Consider the following 18,185-nt stretch of genomic DNA (forward strand, 5'->3'; position numbering starts at 1 on the left):
ACAGGAAAAAAAAAAAAACATCCCTTTTATTCATGCCTGGTGTAAAAATTATGCCTAGTACTATTATACAAAAGTTGAGAGTACAGGACATTAGGAACTTTAGACACAGAGATATTTCTTATAAAATAAAGCAGAGAGACAATCCTTGAGAGACCAGTGCATTCTTAGTATATTATCTCTTCTATAACAGTTTAAATTGAGTCGTGTCGCTCTGTTCTGGACAAATTATATTTTTCAATCAGTTCTTTTTTTTTTCCTTTACTTGATGCACTCGATTACACCACTGGGCAATAACACACGATTCATCCAATCACTGATTGTGCTGCTGTGACTGACACCTCTGAGAGCCAACAGAAGCGGCATATTCATAAGGCCCGCCCACAGGTCGCGCAGGCGCTGCCACTGTCAGCATAAACAGAGAATCAGATGAGAACAGATCAAATGAGACACGGAGCATTTCTCCAGAAACTCCTTGCACTAAATGATAATCATAATCTATCGAGAACTGTGATTGTGTGCACTTGTAAACTTTGGATGCTTCAGCCTGGAGTGTTGTCGTCAGAGAGAGGTGAAGTGGAAATCGGAGTAAAGATTTAGTGGATCCCAGAGCGGTAATCTTTATTGAATAGTCTTTTTTTAATTGAATATGTGATGCAATCTCGTTTTGGTGAGTGACATTTTTTTATCATATGTTATCTTATGAAAGATATGTCAATTTCAGAAATGATTTGATATGAGCTGAGTGTAGGCCGCACAGCGCGAGCTGAACTAATTAGCCGTAGGCTAAAGCTATCACGTATAACAATGAGCATTGTGTCATGAGTTGAGACAATGGGTCTTATTCATGAAACACGAGCAGAACGAATTTTTGTGTAAATCGTGTGTAAAGTGGTTCTGACGTAAATTTTCGGATTCATTAAAATGTTCGTATTTTCCAAACGTTAGTTGGTACGAAAGAAATCTACACCTGCTCCCAGCCACGCGTAAATAGTGCGTTTAACATCCGAACGTTTTGCTCATTAATAAGGCTGCATTTTAATTCACCTTAATCGGGTACATATTTACACAGCATTTTGAAAAAATATTAGGTAACACTTTGCAATACGGGTGCACTAATCTGCATTAATTCATATTTAACTAATGCACAGATAATCATGTGTTAATGTATGACTCATGTAGAACTAAACCATTAATTAATGATTACTGCATCAGCAACTAATAAAGATTCTAAATGATTAATAGATTAAGTAATATATGAATTGTTATTAATTAAATGTCTATGTATTAATTAATTAATAACTTATTTTATTAACTAAAAGTGTAAATGAATGCGTTAATTACCACAGTTGGTCAAAGCAATGTACTTCAACTTCCAGTTGTCTGCTTTAATTAATCATTAACTAATGATTTGCAAATGCATCATTATGTTATGACTTTACTTGTTGAGGCACATGACTATTAACTAATTGTTAAGTAATATGCCATTTATGGGTTTTGACAGTTTGCACATGCAGTGAATGTAATGTTGGTGAATGTGTGTGAAGGATGGGTAAGTTGGGCTACACACAAATATCAGCACACCAGAATCTGAACTCCTGAAGCTGTTACACTGTGTTTAAACTGGACGAGACCAGCTGTCTACACCTGGACATGACAGACCATCACAAGTCCATTTGTCCTTCATAACAGAACTAGCACAAGAGCTCAGAGTACGTCAGTAATAGAGTGTGGCATCGGTTTACTGACTGGGTTTTGTCGTGTAGTGTCTCGACGCATCCAGTGTAGTATCACTGACTATAATGGACGTTCTATTGTCTTTGTCCAGTCTAGACAGTGTTATGAAATAGCAGAGCTCAACCGCATGTGCTCAGTGTATGTTAACCTGACATAGTCCTGTGCCATGAACAACAAAGTTCATCGGACTCAGTGAAATCTTGGTTGTACATGGTTGGAAATTGAAATCCATGGCTTAGTGTGGATGTCCAAACCAAAATGGCATATTACTTAACAATTAGTTAATAGTCATGTGCCTCAACAAGTAAAGTCATAACATAATGATACATTTGCAAATCATTAGTTAATGATTAATTAAAGCAGACAACTGGAAGTTGAAGTACATTGCCTTGACCAATTGTGGTAATTAACGCATTGATTTAGACTTTTAGTTAATAAAATAAGTTATTAATGAATTAATACATTATGACACATTTAATTAATAACAATTCATATATTACTTTATATTAATCATTTAGAATCTTCATGATGCAGTAATCATTAATTAATGGTTTAGTTCTTCATGAGTCATACATTAACACATGATTATCTGTGCATTAGTTAAGCATGAATTAATGGTTATTAGTGCACCCGTATTGTAAAGTGTTACCAAATATTATATTTAGTAATTACATACGGTTTTTCTTTTTACTTTTATTACGACAGCCAGTAATTACGAGAGCCATCTGCAAACGGAACAAAAGTCTGCAAGTTTTTTTTATTTTATTTTTTTATTCAAGCTGTTTATTCTTTTACAAGTCCGCAAGTCACAAATAATGCAGTCAAGCTTCATGTCAAACCATTTTCTTTTCACTTCTGGGACTGTTCGATTAGCCTAACAGATGAAACTCCATTAACTGCATCTATGCTGCCAAGCTTCCTTTTTTTTAGGCCTGATACGCCACTGTGTACGCTTGAAAACAAAATGTGGCGTTTTGAATGAACTTCTGATAATAAACTTCAATTTCTGCATCTGAGAAATTTCTCTTCTTAATTCGTTTTTGAGAAGACAAGTTGAAATCCTTCGTTTGGTGTCATAATATGATGCCCATATAGCCTATAGTTTTCAGTCGGTTTTAATGGGTGGGATTTATGGTAATTTAGAGAATGAGCGTGCACACGCGTCCCATTTACAACTGATTGGAATTCATTAACACACACACACACATTTCACTATCACATCTGACGTTTACGAAGTATTTCTGAATCAGGAGAAGAATTTTCGGGAATGTCGCCTTTACCACTTTAAATCACTCACATATTTACTCGTATATTTACGAATGTTTCATGAATGAGACCCATTGAGTGATTAATGAGTGTCTGTGTTAAATAACTGTCGAAAAGTTCGATTAATGTGTCATTTGAACTGCGCATGTATATGATTTGTTACTGAAATGTTGAATCAGAAATGAATTATTGTACGTTTGCCTTGTGTTTTCCAAGGCTGCGTTTTCTTGTTCTCTGTTTTTTTCCTATGTGAACGTGATCGGCAAGTGTATCCTGTTTTGTGCCATAAATAATCCTGTGGAGGTGAATCGCCTGCCTATTGAATACAATTAAATATGCACAAATGGCTAGCTGACCAGTGCCCATGGACCGGTTTCCACTTTGAACCATAATTTGAAACCATCAACTGGTAGGATAATTACAATTTTCTTTTGTTTTTCGGACTCACAGGACTTTTAATTTGTGAAATAATTTTTTTTTTTTTTACATCTGAAATGGAGAGACTTGAACTGATCGAGAGAAGTCTGAACAACTCTTTAAACTGAATCATTTGATTCACGAACTCTGGTCAGCTACGTCGTTATTCATGTTGTTGAACATACTATTTTACTATACAAAGATAAGGTGGTTAATTGGAAGGAATGATGAATCACATTGTCTTTTGAGTCAGATCCGATATCGGATTACTAGTATTTCTTTCGTCAACAAAAATTATAACTAAATATTGTCGTCAACGAACCACGTGACGAAAACGAGACGCAACGTAAATGCTGGTCATGTGACAATAACTATAATTAAATGTATAATGCAATATTGTTGACGAATAAAAACGAGACTAAATGTGGTTTACAAAATAAAAACTGTTAAAATGTCTCTTCATTTTCGTTGACCAAAACGAGATGAAATGTTATGACGCTATTTCGTCTTGTTTAGTCACATTATTATTATTATTATTTTGCAGTATTTCTGTTTCCCGTGTCTCACTTCAGGGGCTGCATCAGGGCGCACTGCGCAGACGACGTCACTTCCTCAAGCCTCACTAGCGGCATTATTTAGAAGATGCAGCTGCGGTGAGTTAACGTAAACGACAACAAACAAAGTTAAGTCTGACGCCCGTTTCACACATAGGGCCCGATTTTAACGATCTGAAACGCAAGTATCAAGCGCGAAACGCAAGTAACTTTGTGGCCGGGTCTTGGGCGCTGTTGCTATTATACCGGCGGGATAAATGACTCTTGCGCTCAACGCAAATCTAAAATGGGTTGGTCTGAAGTAGCTTCATTATTCATAGGTGTGGTTTGGGCGTAACGTGAAATAAACCAATCAGAGCGTCATCTCACATTCCCTTTAAGAGCAGACACGCTTATTCTATAGCGGATTCCTATTATAACGGTGGATTTGCCAGACGCGCGCCAGGAGCGGTTCACAGCCGAGGAGACCGACGTTCTCGTCAGGGCCGTAAAACACAGAGAAGTGACATTGGGGATGGAGAAACACACCCAAATTAACTTCGGTTAAACAGGCGTATGATAATTTGGGTAAATGTGTAAACTAGAAGTATGCTTTTATAATTATCTATCTATCTATCTATCTATCTATCTATCTATCTATCTATCTATCTATCTATCTATCTATCTATCTATCTATCTATCTATCTATCTATCTATCTATCTATCTATCTATCTATCTATCTATCTATCTATCGTAATGTATGATTTGCAAAAATGAAAACGGCTGCTTCTGTGTGAGAGAATCAAAGTGTATGCGCGTTGTGCACACGCTACATTGATTATGGCCAAGCATGCGCCCTTAAAATATCATAAGAATAACATGTGCAACGCGCCACTGACTTTAAACTAGATTTTTTCAGTTAGTGGCGGAATTGTTTTCTAAACGTGCAAAATAACATGAGGGAACGTTTGCGCCGGAACACGCCGCCTCTTTGCGCTGAACCGCCCCCGGGAGCGCAAGTGTATTTCTTAGTTAACCGACGTGCGTCTGTGGAGGGAAAAGTCCGCTGTGCGCGGGTGCAAAATAGGAATGATACATGCGTCGGTGTACAAAGTCAATTGCGCTGGGTGCAAGATAGGGCCCATACTCCGTGTGCAGTGCATATGCGGTGCAGGAGCAGCACTCGCTATAGTGCTTTCACATATGCTGCGTTTGCAGTGCGTAACTGATCCACGGCTGAACCACAAACACATACTCACTATTTTTATTTCAAATCCAGAAGTTATCAAATACTTTTATTTAAAAAAAGTTTTGTCAGCATTACGATTCTCTTTGTACACACATACTCTTTAATGGTCGTAATTCACATTTAAGCACAATTTAAACAATGTATTCAATGCACTACTTCTATCTAGATTTATTAGCAAGTGGTAAAATATTTAGCCATATAGTTATATTAAAATGACAAATATTTTAAATTAAAACTTAAAATTGACAAAAACAACTGACTCTCATGCCTTTTCTTTTGCATTTAAATTAATACAGTAAATCTTGGATGTCAGAAAGAACTTGTTTTTCAACCTCCACGAATGAGACGAGTGTTACTTTTCTGTTCACTATTTTAGCTATTTTTCCATAGTGATACACTATATTGACTGGGTTAAATACAATTGCATTTCTAAAAAGAGACTAAAATACAATTTTCATTGACTAAAACTAGACTAAGGGCGCTTTCACACTTGGTTCGATTGCCTGTTCCTAACCCGAGTTCGATTGCTCCCCCCCTGCCCCCGATGGACTTTTGTTCACATCATATTATTTGTATCCGAACCGCAGTATGCTTGTGTCATCAAGTTGCAGCTGGTGCGTAATCGTGTTGCTTGGTAACCGCTATGAATGAAAAGGCGTCAAAATGGATAGAATTGCTCGCTTCACATTTGTTCTTTTTTTTTTTTTAACCTTTGGTTTTGTTTTCAAAGAAAAGATCCAGAAAGAGAAACACATTTGTGTTTGTCTGCCGCAAAAGTACTAAAATCGTTCCAAAGACAGCGGGCTGTCCGCCGAAGACAATTTTTGCGGAGGCAGCCAGAAATCATCTCTCTGCTTGCAGTGCGTCAATCCCGCTTTTCATCAAGTTAAGTGTATACATGACGAGAATAATTCCTGTTAGTGATCCAGAGCACGATCCATTTGGACGCCGACAAACTTTATTGCTGCGGATAAAACAATAAACCTCCGCAGAAGCATTCCAGAGGTACTCCGCGAGGAACAAAACATGTTCCAAACATAAAACAGGCTATAACCACCTGACCGTTAGTCCAATTGACTTGAAAATTGGTATGCAGTGTCTTGGTCCAAGGTGCCATGTATGTCTATGAGGACGTTGGCGTATCTCGAAAAACATGGCCGCCATCGACCAATGAAATTTGAGCACCTATTAGACAAGATTAACGGAGGCCAATCGGAACGAAACTCGATGGGCATGTTCGACTCATGGCCCTAGAGGTCTGTAAGAGTTTTGAAAGAAATCAGCCACTAGTTGGCGCTAATGAGTTTTATGGCTCTGTAATAACGTGGTGTAAAACTTAACAACTTTTGATGCTTTTGTGCTTAAAGTCCTTAAAGGCCTTAACTGTTTGAACCCCGATAAATGCTGCTTGCAGCTTTTTAGGGGTTCAAGCACGAAGTGCTGAAACCCTATTGTAATTGTGCTGATTTTTATTAGGGGTTCAAGCACGAAGTGCTGAAACCCTATTGTAATTGCTCTGATTTTTAGGGGTTCAAGCATGAAATGCTGAAACCCTATTGTAATTGTGCTGATTTTTAGGGGTTCAAGCACGAAGTGCTGAAACCCTATTGTAATTGTACTGATTTTTATTATTATTATTATTATTATTAGGGGTTCAAGCACGAAGTGCTGAAACCCTATTGTAATTGTGCTGATTTTTATTATTATTAGGGGTTCAAGCATGAAATGCTGAAACCCTATTGTAATTGTACTGATTTTTATTAGGGGTTCAAGCACGAAGTGCTGAAACCCTATTGTAATTGTCCTGATTTTTAGGGGTTCAAGCACGAAGTGCTGAAACCCTATTGTAATTGCTCTGATTTTTAGGGGTTCAAGCACGAAGTGCTGAAACCCTATTGTAATTGTAAGGATTTTTATTATTATTATTATTATTCTTCTCCGCTAAAACGCATCGTGCAGCCCAAACCGTAAGAGCTAGAGACTTGAAACTTGGCCACAAGGTAGTACAAAAATCGAGGAGAGGTTATCAAAGTATGAGCCCGATTGGCCAATAGGTGGCGCTATAGCGCAAAAAACAAAAAAAAATCACTATTTTGCTCATATCTCAATAACCATTTGTCTCAGCTTCAAGTGTCATACATCATTGGAATCCTTGGCTCAAGCCGAACAAGAAATATAGGAGGTATTTTATTTCCGGTATGCAAATTTTTCCGCCATTTTGGATTTTGTCCAAAACCTACTTTTGCGAACTAGTCCCTGGTTTTTCGCCCGATCGGAACCAAACCAGTGCAGAAATGTTCACAGTAGTCTGAATATCAATAATTATCGAAAAAAAGTTGAAATTTCGATTCACGGTCGCTAAGGGGCGCCAAAACGTTTGAAGAAGGCGGAGCCTATTTTACTAAAATGGCTATAACTCCAGAAGTAAATGAGGTATCTTCACCAAACTCGGTACACATGTGTAAGAGGTCAATCTGAGGTCACAGTAAAAAAATCGCGGCGATTGGCCACATGGTGGCGCTATAACATGAAAAAAACATAAAATGGGCTATAACCACCTGACCGTTAGTCCGATTGACTTGAAAATTGGTATGCAGTGTCTTGGTCCAAGGTGCCATGTATATCTATGAGGACATTAGTGTATCTCAAAAAACATGGCCGCCATCAGCCAATGAAGTTTGAGCACCTATTAGACAAGGTTAACGGAGGCCGATCGGAACGAAACTCGATGGGCATGTTCGACTCATGGCCCTAAAGGTCTGTAAGAATTTTGAATGAAATCGGCCACTAGTTGGCGCTAACGAGTTTTATGGCTCTGTAATCACGTGGTGTTACACTTATCGTCACAAAATGCATATCATTTGATAGATCTGCTCATCCTGAACAACTTTGCCTCTAGAACCATTGCTGTCAATCAAACCGTTCATTAAATATTCATGAATATGTTAAAAACCTACTTTTGCGAACTAGTCCCTGTTTTTTCGCCCGATCGGAACCAGACCAGTCTAGGACAATTCTCTGGACTCTCTAGATCAATAATTATCAAAAAAAAGTTGAACTTTTGCATTTGTATGGCTGTAATAGGGTCATTTATAAAATGGGCGTGGCAAAATACACTAAAAAGCCTATAAATCCTAAATGAAAACTCAAAACTTCACAAAAGTTGGTGAGCATATGTGACATGACATCATTAACAAGCATGCAACATTTTATGGAGATTGGACCAAAGGTGGCACTATAACTGTTAAAAAGCTTTAAAACCATATATTTCCTATGGTAAACTGTCTGTATTGGTGGTAAATGGTCTTTTCCATCTCTGATCATATAGTTCTCATATCATAATGTTCAAAACTAGTGCAATACAATTCTCTGGACTCACTAGGTCAATAATTGTCAGAAAAAGTTGAACTACTTCATTTGGATAGATATAATAGGTTCACTTCAAAATGTAGCCTTTACCAAGTGTCCCCGAAAGCCTATATCTCTTTAATGAATGACTCAGACCTTCTTAAAAAGCCAGTGAAATATCACTCTGAACATGCATGAAAATTTTCAGACCGATCGGACAAAATTTGCCTCTATAACAGTTAAAAAGGTGAAAATTATATGAATATAATGGCATATTAAGCCAATAAGTTGTATTTTACTGCCCCCTGCTGTTTAAAATTTATAAAATCACTATTTTAACATTTACAATTACATTTAGTCAAAATCCGTCCGTTAAAGTATTAGTATTGACAGTTTTATCACATCATATATTTCAAATGTCTGTATCTAAAACATAATGTGTTTGTGTAGTCTTAGGTTTCTGAATAAATTCTGAATCTTCTGATTAATAGCTAACAAAGACTTTGTGAAATGTTTATAGACCATTCAAATATATTTTCATAATGACATATCCCAATAGCATTGAAAAAACAACAACAACATTTGTCTTTGTGTGTGTGTGTGTGTGTGTGTGTGTGTGTGTGTAAGCATGCATGATTGAGTTAACATGGAAAAACTGGTTTGCTTTAGTGCAGAAAACTGCTAAACTATAACTATATAGTTATAACTATAAATCCTAAACGAAAACTCAGAACTTCACAAAAATTGATGAGCATATGTGTCATAACCTGCTAAAGAAGCATGGAAAATTTTATGGAGATCGGACCATAGTTGGCGCTATAACTGTTAAAACGCTTTAAAACCATATATTTCCTATGGTAAATTGCCTGTATTTGCTGTAAATGGTGTCTTCTATCTATTATCGTATAATGTTCATATCATAATGTTCAAAACCAGTGCAGCACAATTCTCTGAACTCTCTAGATCAATAATTATCAGAAAAAAAGTTTAACTTCTTCAAAAGGTGATTTTATATGAATATAAAGACATATTAAGCCAATAAGTGGTATTTTACTGCCCCCTGCTGTCATTTCATCATACTACTCCCTAATATTGTTATACAATTCATATTTAGACTTTATAAAATCATTATTTTAACATTTACAATCACATTTTGTCAAAACTCATCTATTGAGTATTACTATTGACAATTGTGTTACACTGAGATATGGAAATGGACGAAAGTAAGTGAATGAAATGAAACGAAAGTATAACGGCATTTAAGCCACGCCCCCGAATACAAATTCATTCATAACTCGAAAACGGAAAGTCGTTGCGCGCTCAAATTTTGATGGTGAGGACCTCTCCGGGCTCTTGATCGAAACGGGTCGTCGCGGGCCTCGGGAGCGCGCCCCCCGCGCATCGCCAGCCCGCGGGACCCCCGATTTTGAACGCCCATTACTCCCGACCCAGACCACCCCGAACATTGTGTAAGAGCTCGTTGGAAAGGGCACGTCCTTGGCTAGCTTCGATTCAAATGTGGTGTTATCTGCCCTGGGCATTCCAGAGATAATAGCCCGAACAGATGTGCCTTATAACAGTCATAACTCCCAGCCCCAATCGCCCAAAAACACCTTGATGGTCTCATTCAACAGGGCTCCTCAAGCACTATCTATGCTCTGAGTTTCAGAATTTTTCGCCATTTGGTTCCTGAGATATAAGTAAAAAAACAAATTCCCATTCATTCAAACACTTCAACTGTAAAATGTAAGCTATAATACCACTGTTGTCCACTAGAGGGAGCAGCAGGATTACGCATGATCTTTTAATTCGTTTTCAGTATTGGGAAATAAACAAATGCTTTAAGAAGTAATCTTTTTTATTATGATGTTTTTTTATTTATTATGATATTTGTATATATTTTATTTTTTATTATGATTATGAACGGTTTGATTGACATTAGTGATTCTTGAGGCAAAGTTGTTCAAGATGAGGAGATGAAGATATTTTCACAATATCACATCCTAAAAACATTGAAAACATATTTGTCTTTGTGTGTGTGTGTGGATGTGTTTGTGTTTGTGTGTGTGTCTGTGTGTGTAAGCATGCTTAATGGAAAGAACATGGAGAAACTGCTTTGTTTTACTGGTGGATAAAAAAAGTCTTTCAAATGAAAGTGAGTCAATTAGTGGTCTTCTACTGCCCTCTGCAGGACATTCTACTTAATAAAATATTTTCATCTGTGCTTTTGCATTAGTTTTTGGACTATATAAAATTACTTGCATGAAAATCACCTATTATAACACAGTCATGTTTTGTCAAAGTTTATCACTTCATTTTTACTGAGCTCTCAGTTTGAACAATTCTGCCTCTCAGTGATTAATTTGAAATCTGAAAATGGTGTTATACAGAGGAGATTTGCAATTATCATTTTGTTACCTATCTTTTATTTTAAATATCTACATCTACAAAAAAATGTGTGTGCATGTGTGTGTTCAAGCATGGTTAGTGTATTAAGTATTATTGTTTAAGTATTATTGTTTTCATTTACATTTTAACCACCAGAAGAAGAACACTCATTGGTTCATTCTGCTCACTAAAATATTATTTTTCATTTTTTTTCCATTTGAAATATTGTTTAAACTTAATAAAATCATTAAAATAACATTTCAAATCATATTTTGTCTGTTTATAAATCCCACAGACTCACATTGGCTGCAATACTAATGTTTTTGTAAAACACAGACCTGATAATCTGTGTGTATTGTGCATATATTATTGATATTATTACAATTGCAAATCATGTTATTGTAACTCATATCTTAATAGAATATTATTTGTAATTTTAATTCTTTATTTCTTAATTGTTTTTTTATGATTACTACAGATATTATCACCAAAGATATCAACTACACCTTCACTTTTAGTATTGATAAGCTGCACACAGCACAATCACACACTCACTAATGCATTCAAATAAATGTAATCTTACTGTGCTACTTTATTTGTACATGATTAGAATGAACAGAAATCTAAGACTATTTTTCTTCTTTTGTTAAAGCCATTTCAGACTCCAAGTAAGCATTATATTACTAATCATCTATTTTAAAGGTGCCATACAATTGAAAACTGTATTTATCTTGGCATAGTTGAATGATAAGAGTTCTGGACATGGAACTGACATACCGTGAGCCTCAAACACCATTGTTTCCTCCTTCATGTGTAAATCTCCTGTTTGCAAAAGACCGCTGAAAAATGAGTGAATCCCACCATAACACCGACTGTGACGTTGGAGTCAGGATCATTAATATTTATACCCCCCAAATTTGCATTTTCCAGTCCATGTTCTAGGCCAGGCAGTGTTAATGTGGACCTGCACAGCCAAATCATCAGAAGATCTGCAGGTATTGTGAAGAAGCAAGCAAGGACAATAGTGAAAATGGCAGATCATGGATATAAATGTTATGTCTGAGGCTGTGCTGCGGATTTGAGAACTTTTCATTCCCTTCCCACAAAAGAGAACTGTCAACAGTTCAAATTCAAAGTCTAATTCAAAGCTGTTAGTTTGCTCTTAACGGAGGCCGATCAGAACGAAACTCGGTGGGCATGTTCGACTCGTGGCCCTAGAGGTCTGTAAGAATTTTGAAAAATCAGCCACTAGTTGACGCTAACAGGTTTTACGGCTATGTAATCACGTGATGCATATCATTTGGTAGATCTCCTCATACTGAACAACTTTGCCTCAAGAACTACTGCTGTCAATCAATTTGTTCATTAAATACTTGCGATTATGTTAAAAAACCTACTTTTGCGAACTAGTCCTAGGTTTTTCGCCCGATCGGAAATATACCAGTGCAGTACAATTCTCTGGAAGCTCTAGATTATTAATTATATAAAAAAAACTTTAACTTTACCCATTGGGTAGCCATAACAGGATCATTTAGAAAATGGGTATGGCAAAAAACACTCAAAAGCCTGTAAATCCTAAACAAAAACTCAGACAACTCACTAAACTGCCTTATGTGCTTAAAGACCCTAAATGCTTGAACCCCGATAAATGCTGCTTGCAGCTTTAATTATTATTATTATTATTATTCCGCCCTAAAACGCATCGTGCAGCCCAAACCGTAAGAGCTGGAACTTTGAAACTTTGACAGATGGTAGTACAAAAATCGAGGAAAGGTTCAGAGATTATGACCCCGATTGGCCCATAGGTGGCGCTATAACAACCAAAAGCGCGAAACTGCTCATAACTCCTAGACCGTATGTCGTAGACTCAAGTGTCTTATATCATTGGAAAGCTGGACGCCTGACGAACAAAACGTATATCTCCGATTTCATTTCCGCCATGATAGATTTTCCGCCATTTTGAATTTTGTCAAAAATCTACTTTTGCGAACTAGTCCCTGGTTTTTTGCCCGATTGGAACCAAACTAGTGCAGAAATGTTCTCTGGAGACTGAATATCAATAATTATCGAAAAAAAGTGGAAATTTCGATTCACGGTCGCTAAGGGGCGCCAAAACGTACGTTGTGGGAGGGGCCTATTTTACTAAAATGGCTATAACTCCCGATGTAAATGAGGTATCTTCACCAAACTTGGTACACATGTGTATGAGCTTACTCTGGGGTCACAGTAAAAAAATCGCGACGATTGGCCTCATGGTGGCGCTATAAAATGAAAAAAACATAAAACAGGCTATAACCACCTGACCGTTAGTCCGATTGACTTGAAAATTGGTATGCAGTGTCTTGGTGCAAGGTGCCATGTATGTGTATGAGGACATTGGCGTATCTCAAAAAACATGGCCGCCATCGGCCAACGAAGTTTGAGCACCTATTAGACAAGGTTAACGGAGGCCGATCGGAACGAAACTCAATGGGCATGTTCGGCTCATGGCCCTAGAGGTCTGTAAGAATTTTGAAAGAAATCGGCCACTAGTTGGCGCTAACGAGTTTTATGGCTCTGTAATCACGTGGTGTTACACTTATCATCACAAAATGCATATCATTTGATAGATCTGCTTATGCTGAACAACTTTGCCTCTAGAACCATTGCTGTCAATCAAACAGTTTATTAATTATTCACGAATATGTTAAAAACCTACTTTTGCGAACTAGTCCCTGGTTTTTTGCCCGATCGGAACCAAACAAGTCTAGGACAATTCTCTGGACTCTCTAGATCAATAATTATCAAAAAAAAGTTGAACTTTTGCATTTGGATGGCTGTAATAGGGTCATTTATAAAATGGGCGTGGCAAGATACACTAAAAAGCCTATAAATCCTAAATGAAAACTCAGAACTTCACAAAAATTGGTGAGCATATGTGACATAACATCATTAACAAGCATGCCAAATTTTATGGAGATCGGACCAAAGGTGGCGCTATAACTGTTAAAAAGCTTTAAAACCATATATTTCTTATGGTACATTGCCTGTATTGGCTGTAAATGGTGTTTTCCATCTATTATGTCAGTGGTTAAATGCTTGCTAAATAAAACATAATAACTTTTGATGCTTTTGTGCTTAAAAACCCTTAAAGGCCTTAATAGCTTGAACCCCGATAAATGCTGCTTGCAGCTTTAATTATTATTATTATTCTGCCGTAAAACGCATCGTGCAGCCTAAACCGTAAGTGCTAGAGACTTGAAACTTGGCCAGAAGGTAGTACAAAAATCGAGGAGAGGTTCAGAGAATATGAGCTAGATTGGCCAATAGGTGGCGCTACAGTGCAAAAAACAAAAAAATGGCATATTTTTGCTTAAATCTCATCAACCCTTTGTCACAGACTCAAGTGTCTTATATCTTTGGAATCCTTGGGTCAAGCCGAACAAAAAAGGCCTCAAGGATTTCATTTCCGGTATGCAAATTTTCCCGCCATTTTGGATTTTGTCCAAAACCTACTTTTGCGAACTAGTCCCTGGTTTTTCGCCCGATCGGAACCAAACCAGTGCAGAAATATTCACAGGAGTCTGAAGATCAATAATTATCGAAAAAAATGTAAAATTTCGATCCACGGTTGCTAAGGAGTATCAAAACGTTTGCAGGAGGCGGAGCTAATTATACAAAAATGGCTATAACTCGTGAACGAAATGAGATATTTTCACCAAACTCGGTACACATATGTAAGAGCTCAAGTTGAGGTCACAGTAAAAAAATCGCGGTGATTGGCCTCATGGTGGCGCTATAATATGAAAAAAACATAAAACAGGCTATAACCACCTGACCGTTAGTCCGATTGACTTGAAAATTGGTATGCAGTGTCTTGGTCCAAGGTGCCATGTATGTCTATGAGGACATTGGTGTATCTCAAAAAACATGGCCGCTATCGGCCAATGAAGTTTGAGCACCTATTAGACAAGGTTAACGGAGGCCGATCAGAATGAAACTCAGTGGGCATGTTCGGCTCAAGCCCCTAGAGGTCTGTAAGAACTTTGAAAGAAATCGGCCACTAGTTGGCGCTAACGAGTTTTATGGCTCTGTAATCACGTGGTGTTACACTTATCGTCACAAAATGCATATCATATGATAGATCTGCTCATGCTGAACAACTTTGCCTCTAGAACCATTGCTGTCAATCAAACAGTTCATTAAATATTCATGAATATGTTAAAAACCTACTTTTGCGAACTAGTCCTAGGTTTTTCGCCCGATCGGAACCAGACCAGTCTAGGACAATTCTCTGGACTCTCTAGATCAATAATTATCAAAAAAAAGTTGAACTTTTGCATTTGGATTGCTGTAATAGGGTCATTTATAAAATGGGCGTGGCAAAATACAATCAAAAGCCTATAAATCCTAAACAAAAACTCAGAACTTCACAAAAATTGGTGAGCATATGTGACATACCATCCTTAACAAGCATGCAAAATTTTATGGAGATTGGACCAAAGGTGGCACTATAACTGTTAAAAAGCTTTAAAACCATATATTTCCTATGGTAAATGGTCTTTTTCATCTATTATGTCAGTAGTTACATGCTTGCTAAATAAATCTTAATAACTTTTGATGCTTTTATGCTTAAAGGCCTTAAAGGCCTTAATTGCTTGAACCCCGATAAATGCTGCTTGCAGCTTTAATTATTATTATTATTATTCTGCCGTAAAACGCATCGTGCAGCCTAAACCGTAAGTGCTAGAGACTTGAAACTTGGCCAGAAGGTAGTACAAAAATCGAGGAGAGGTTCAGAGAATATGAGCTAGATTGGCCAATAGGTGGCGCTACAGTGCAAAAAACAAAAAAATGGCATATTTTTGCTTAAATCTCATCAACCCTTTGTCACAGACTCAAGTGTCTTATATCTTTGGAATCCTTGGGTCAAGCCGAACAAAAAAGGCCTCAAGGATTTCATTTCCGGTATGCAAATTTTCCCGCCATTTTGGATTATGTCCAAAACCTACTTTTGCGAACTAGTCCCTGGTTTTTCGCCCGATCGGAACCAAACCAGTGCAGAAATATTCACAGGAGTCTGAAGATCAATAATTATCGAAAAAAATGTAAAATTTCGATCCACGGTTGCTAAGGGGTATCAAAACGTTCGCAGGAGGCGGAGCTAATTATACGAAAATGGCTATAACTCGTGAACAAAATGAGATATTTTCACCAAACTCGGTACACATATGTAAGAGCTCAAGTTGAGGTCACAGTAAAAAAATCGCGGTGATTGGCCTCATGGTGGCGCTATAATATGAAAAAAACATAAAACAGGCTATAACCACCTGACCGTTAGTCCGATTGACTTGAAAATTGGTATGCAGTGTCTTGGTCCAAGGTGCCATGTATGTGTATGAGGACATTGGCGTATCTCAAAAAACATGGCCGCCATCGGCCAATGAAGTTTGAGCACCTATTAGACAAGGTTAACGGAGGCCGATCGGAACGAAACTCAATGGGCATGTTCGGCTCATGGCCCTAGAGGTCTGTAAGAATTTTGAAAGAAATCGGCCACTAGTTGGCGCTAATGAGTTTTATGGCTCTGTAATCACGTGGTGTTACACTTATCATCACAAAATGCATATCATTTGATAGATCTGCTTATGCTGAACAACTTTGCCTCTAGAACCATTGCTGTCAATCAAACAGTTTATTAATTATTCACGAATATGTTAAAAACCTACTTTTGCGAACTAGTCCCTGGTTTTTTGCCCGATCGGAACCAAACGAGTCTAGAACAATTCTCTGGACTCTCTAGATCAATAATTATCAAAAAAAAGTTGAACTTTTGCATTTGGATGGCTGTAATAGGGTCATTTATAAAATGGGCGTGTCAAAATACCTTAAAAAGCCTATAAATCCTAAATAAAAACTCAGAACTTCACAAAAATCGGTCAGCATATGTGACATAACATCATTAACAAGCATGAAAAATTCTATGGAGATCGGACGATAGGTGGCGCTATAACTGTTAAAAAGCTTTAAAATCATATATTTCCTATGGTAAACTGCCTGTATTGGCTGTAAATGGTCTTTTCCATCTCTGATCATATAATTTTCATATCATAATGTTCAAAACTAGTGCAATACAATTCTCTGGACTCACTAGATCAATAATTGTCAGAAAAAGTTGAACTACTTCATTTGGATAGCTATAATAGGTTCACTTCAAAATCTGGCCTTTACCAAGTGTCCCCGAAAGCCTATATCTCTTTAATCAATGCTCAGACCTTCTTAAAAACAAGTCAGAACGTGTGAAATATCACCCTGAACAAGCATGAAAATTTTCAGACAGATCGGACAAAATTTGCCTCTATAACAGTTAAAAAGGTGAAAATGATATGAATTAATGGCATGTTAAGCCAATAAGTGGTATTTTACTGCCCCCTGCTGTTTAAAATAGTCATTTTGTCATATTGGTATTGGTATCAGCCATGGTAAATCATGATAAACTATGGTAAGTGTGTGTGTGTGTGTGTGTGTGTGTGTGTGTGTGTGTGTGTGTGTGTGTGTGTGTGTGTGTGTGTGTGTGTGTGTGTGTGGTACAAATATAACAAAGGTTTTATTTTCCAACATGAAAACAAACATAACAGAGTGCTAGTGCACAAACAATAACCGACAATGATAATGGGTGAGAGGGGAACTTAAATACACAGATCAAGACAAGGACAACAGGTGACGGTTATGATGATGAGGAGCAGGTGATGATGATGAGGGTGATGAGGAGCAGGTGCAGGTGATGACGACAGATGGTGAATGTGATGAAGACAGAAGGTGAATGTGATGAAGGTGAATGTGACACCAATATCACTGAAACATTTGTGTGTGTGTGTGTGTGTGTGTGTGTGTGTGTGTGTGTGTGTGTGTGTAGCATTATTGTGTGTAGCATATGTAGCAAGTATGCATTATTGAGTTAACATGGAAACACTGGTTTGCTTTAGTGCAGAAAACTGGTCAAAATCATGAGGTTTAAAGTGAAAGTGAGCCAATAAGTGGTCTTCTACTGCCCTCTGCTGGCCATTCTACTTATTAATTAAATTTTTCCACATGTGCTTGCATTTATACTTGAATACACACTAAAAATCACTTATATAGCAATAACTATTATAACACAATCATATTTTGTCAGTGTTAATCACTTTATTTGCACTGACACTTCAAATAATTGCTAGTAATGTGGTAAATCATGGTAAATCATGGTTAACTATGCTGTGTGTGTGTGTGT

At 37.3% G+C, this 18,185-nt stretch overlaps 1 protein-coding gene across 1 annotated transcript in view; it reads right to left on the minus strand.

Moving 5' to 3' along the window:
• Positions 1-258: 258 nt before the first annotated feature.
• Positions 259-18,185, minus strand: part of LOC311303356 (uncharacterized protein) — a gene marked incomplete at its 3' end in the record, with an annotated part of 95,889 nt that continues 77,962 nt past the window's right edge. Inside the window, exon 3 of the mRNA XM_084429780.1 lies at positions 259-402. Coding sequence (XP_084285906.1) covers positions 259-402 — 144 coding nt within the window. The remainder of the gene's footprint in view (positions 403-18,185) is intronic.

This window comes from Rutilus rutilus (assembly GCF_951802725.1).
Source record: "Rutilus rutilus genome assembly, chromosome: 14".
In the NCBI taxonomy this organism is placed as follows: domain Eukaryota; kingdom Metazoa; phylum Chordata; class Actinopteri; order Cypriniformes; family Leuciscidae; genus Rutilus; species Rutilus rutilus.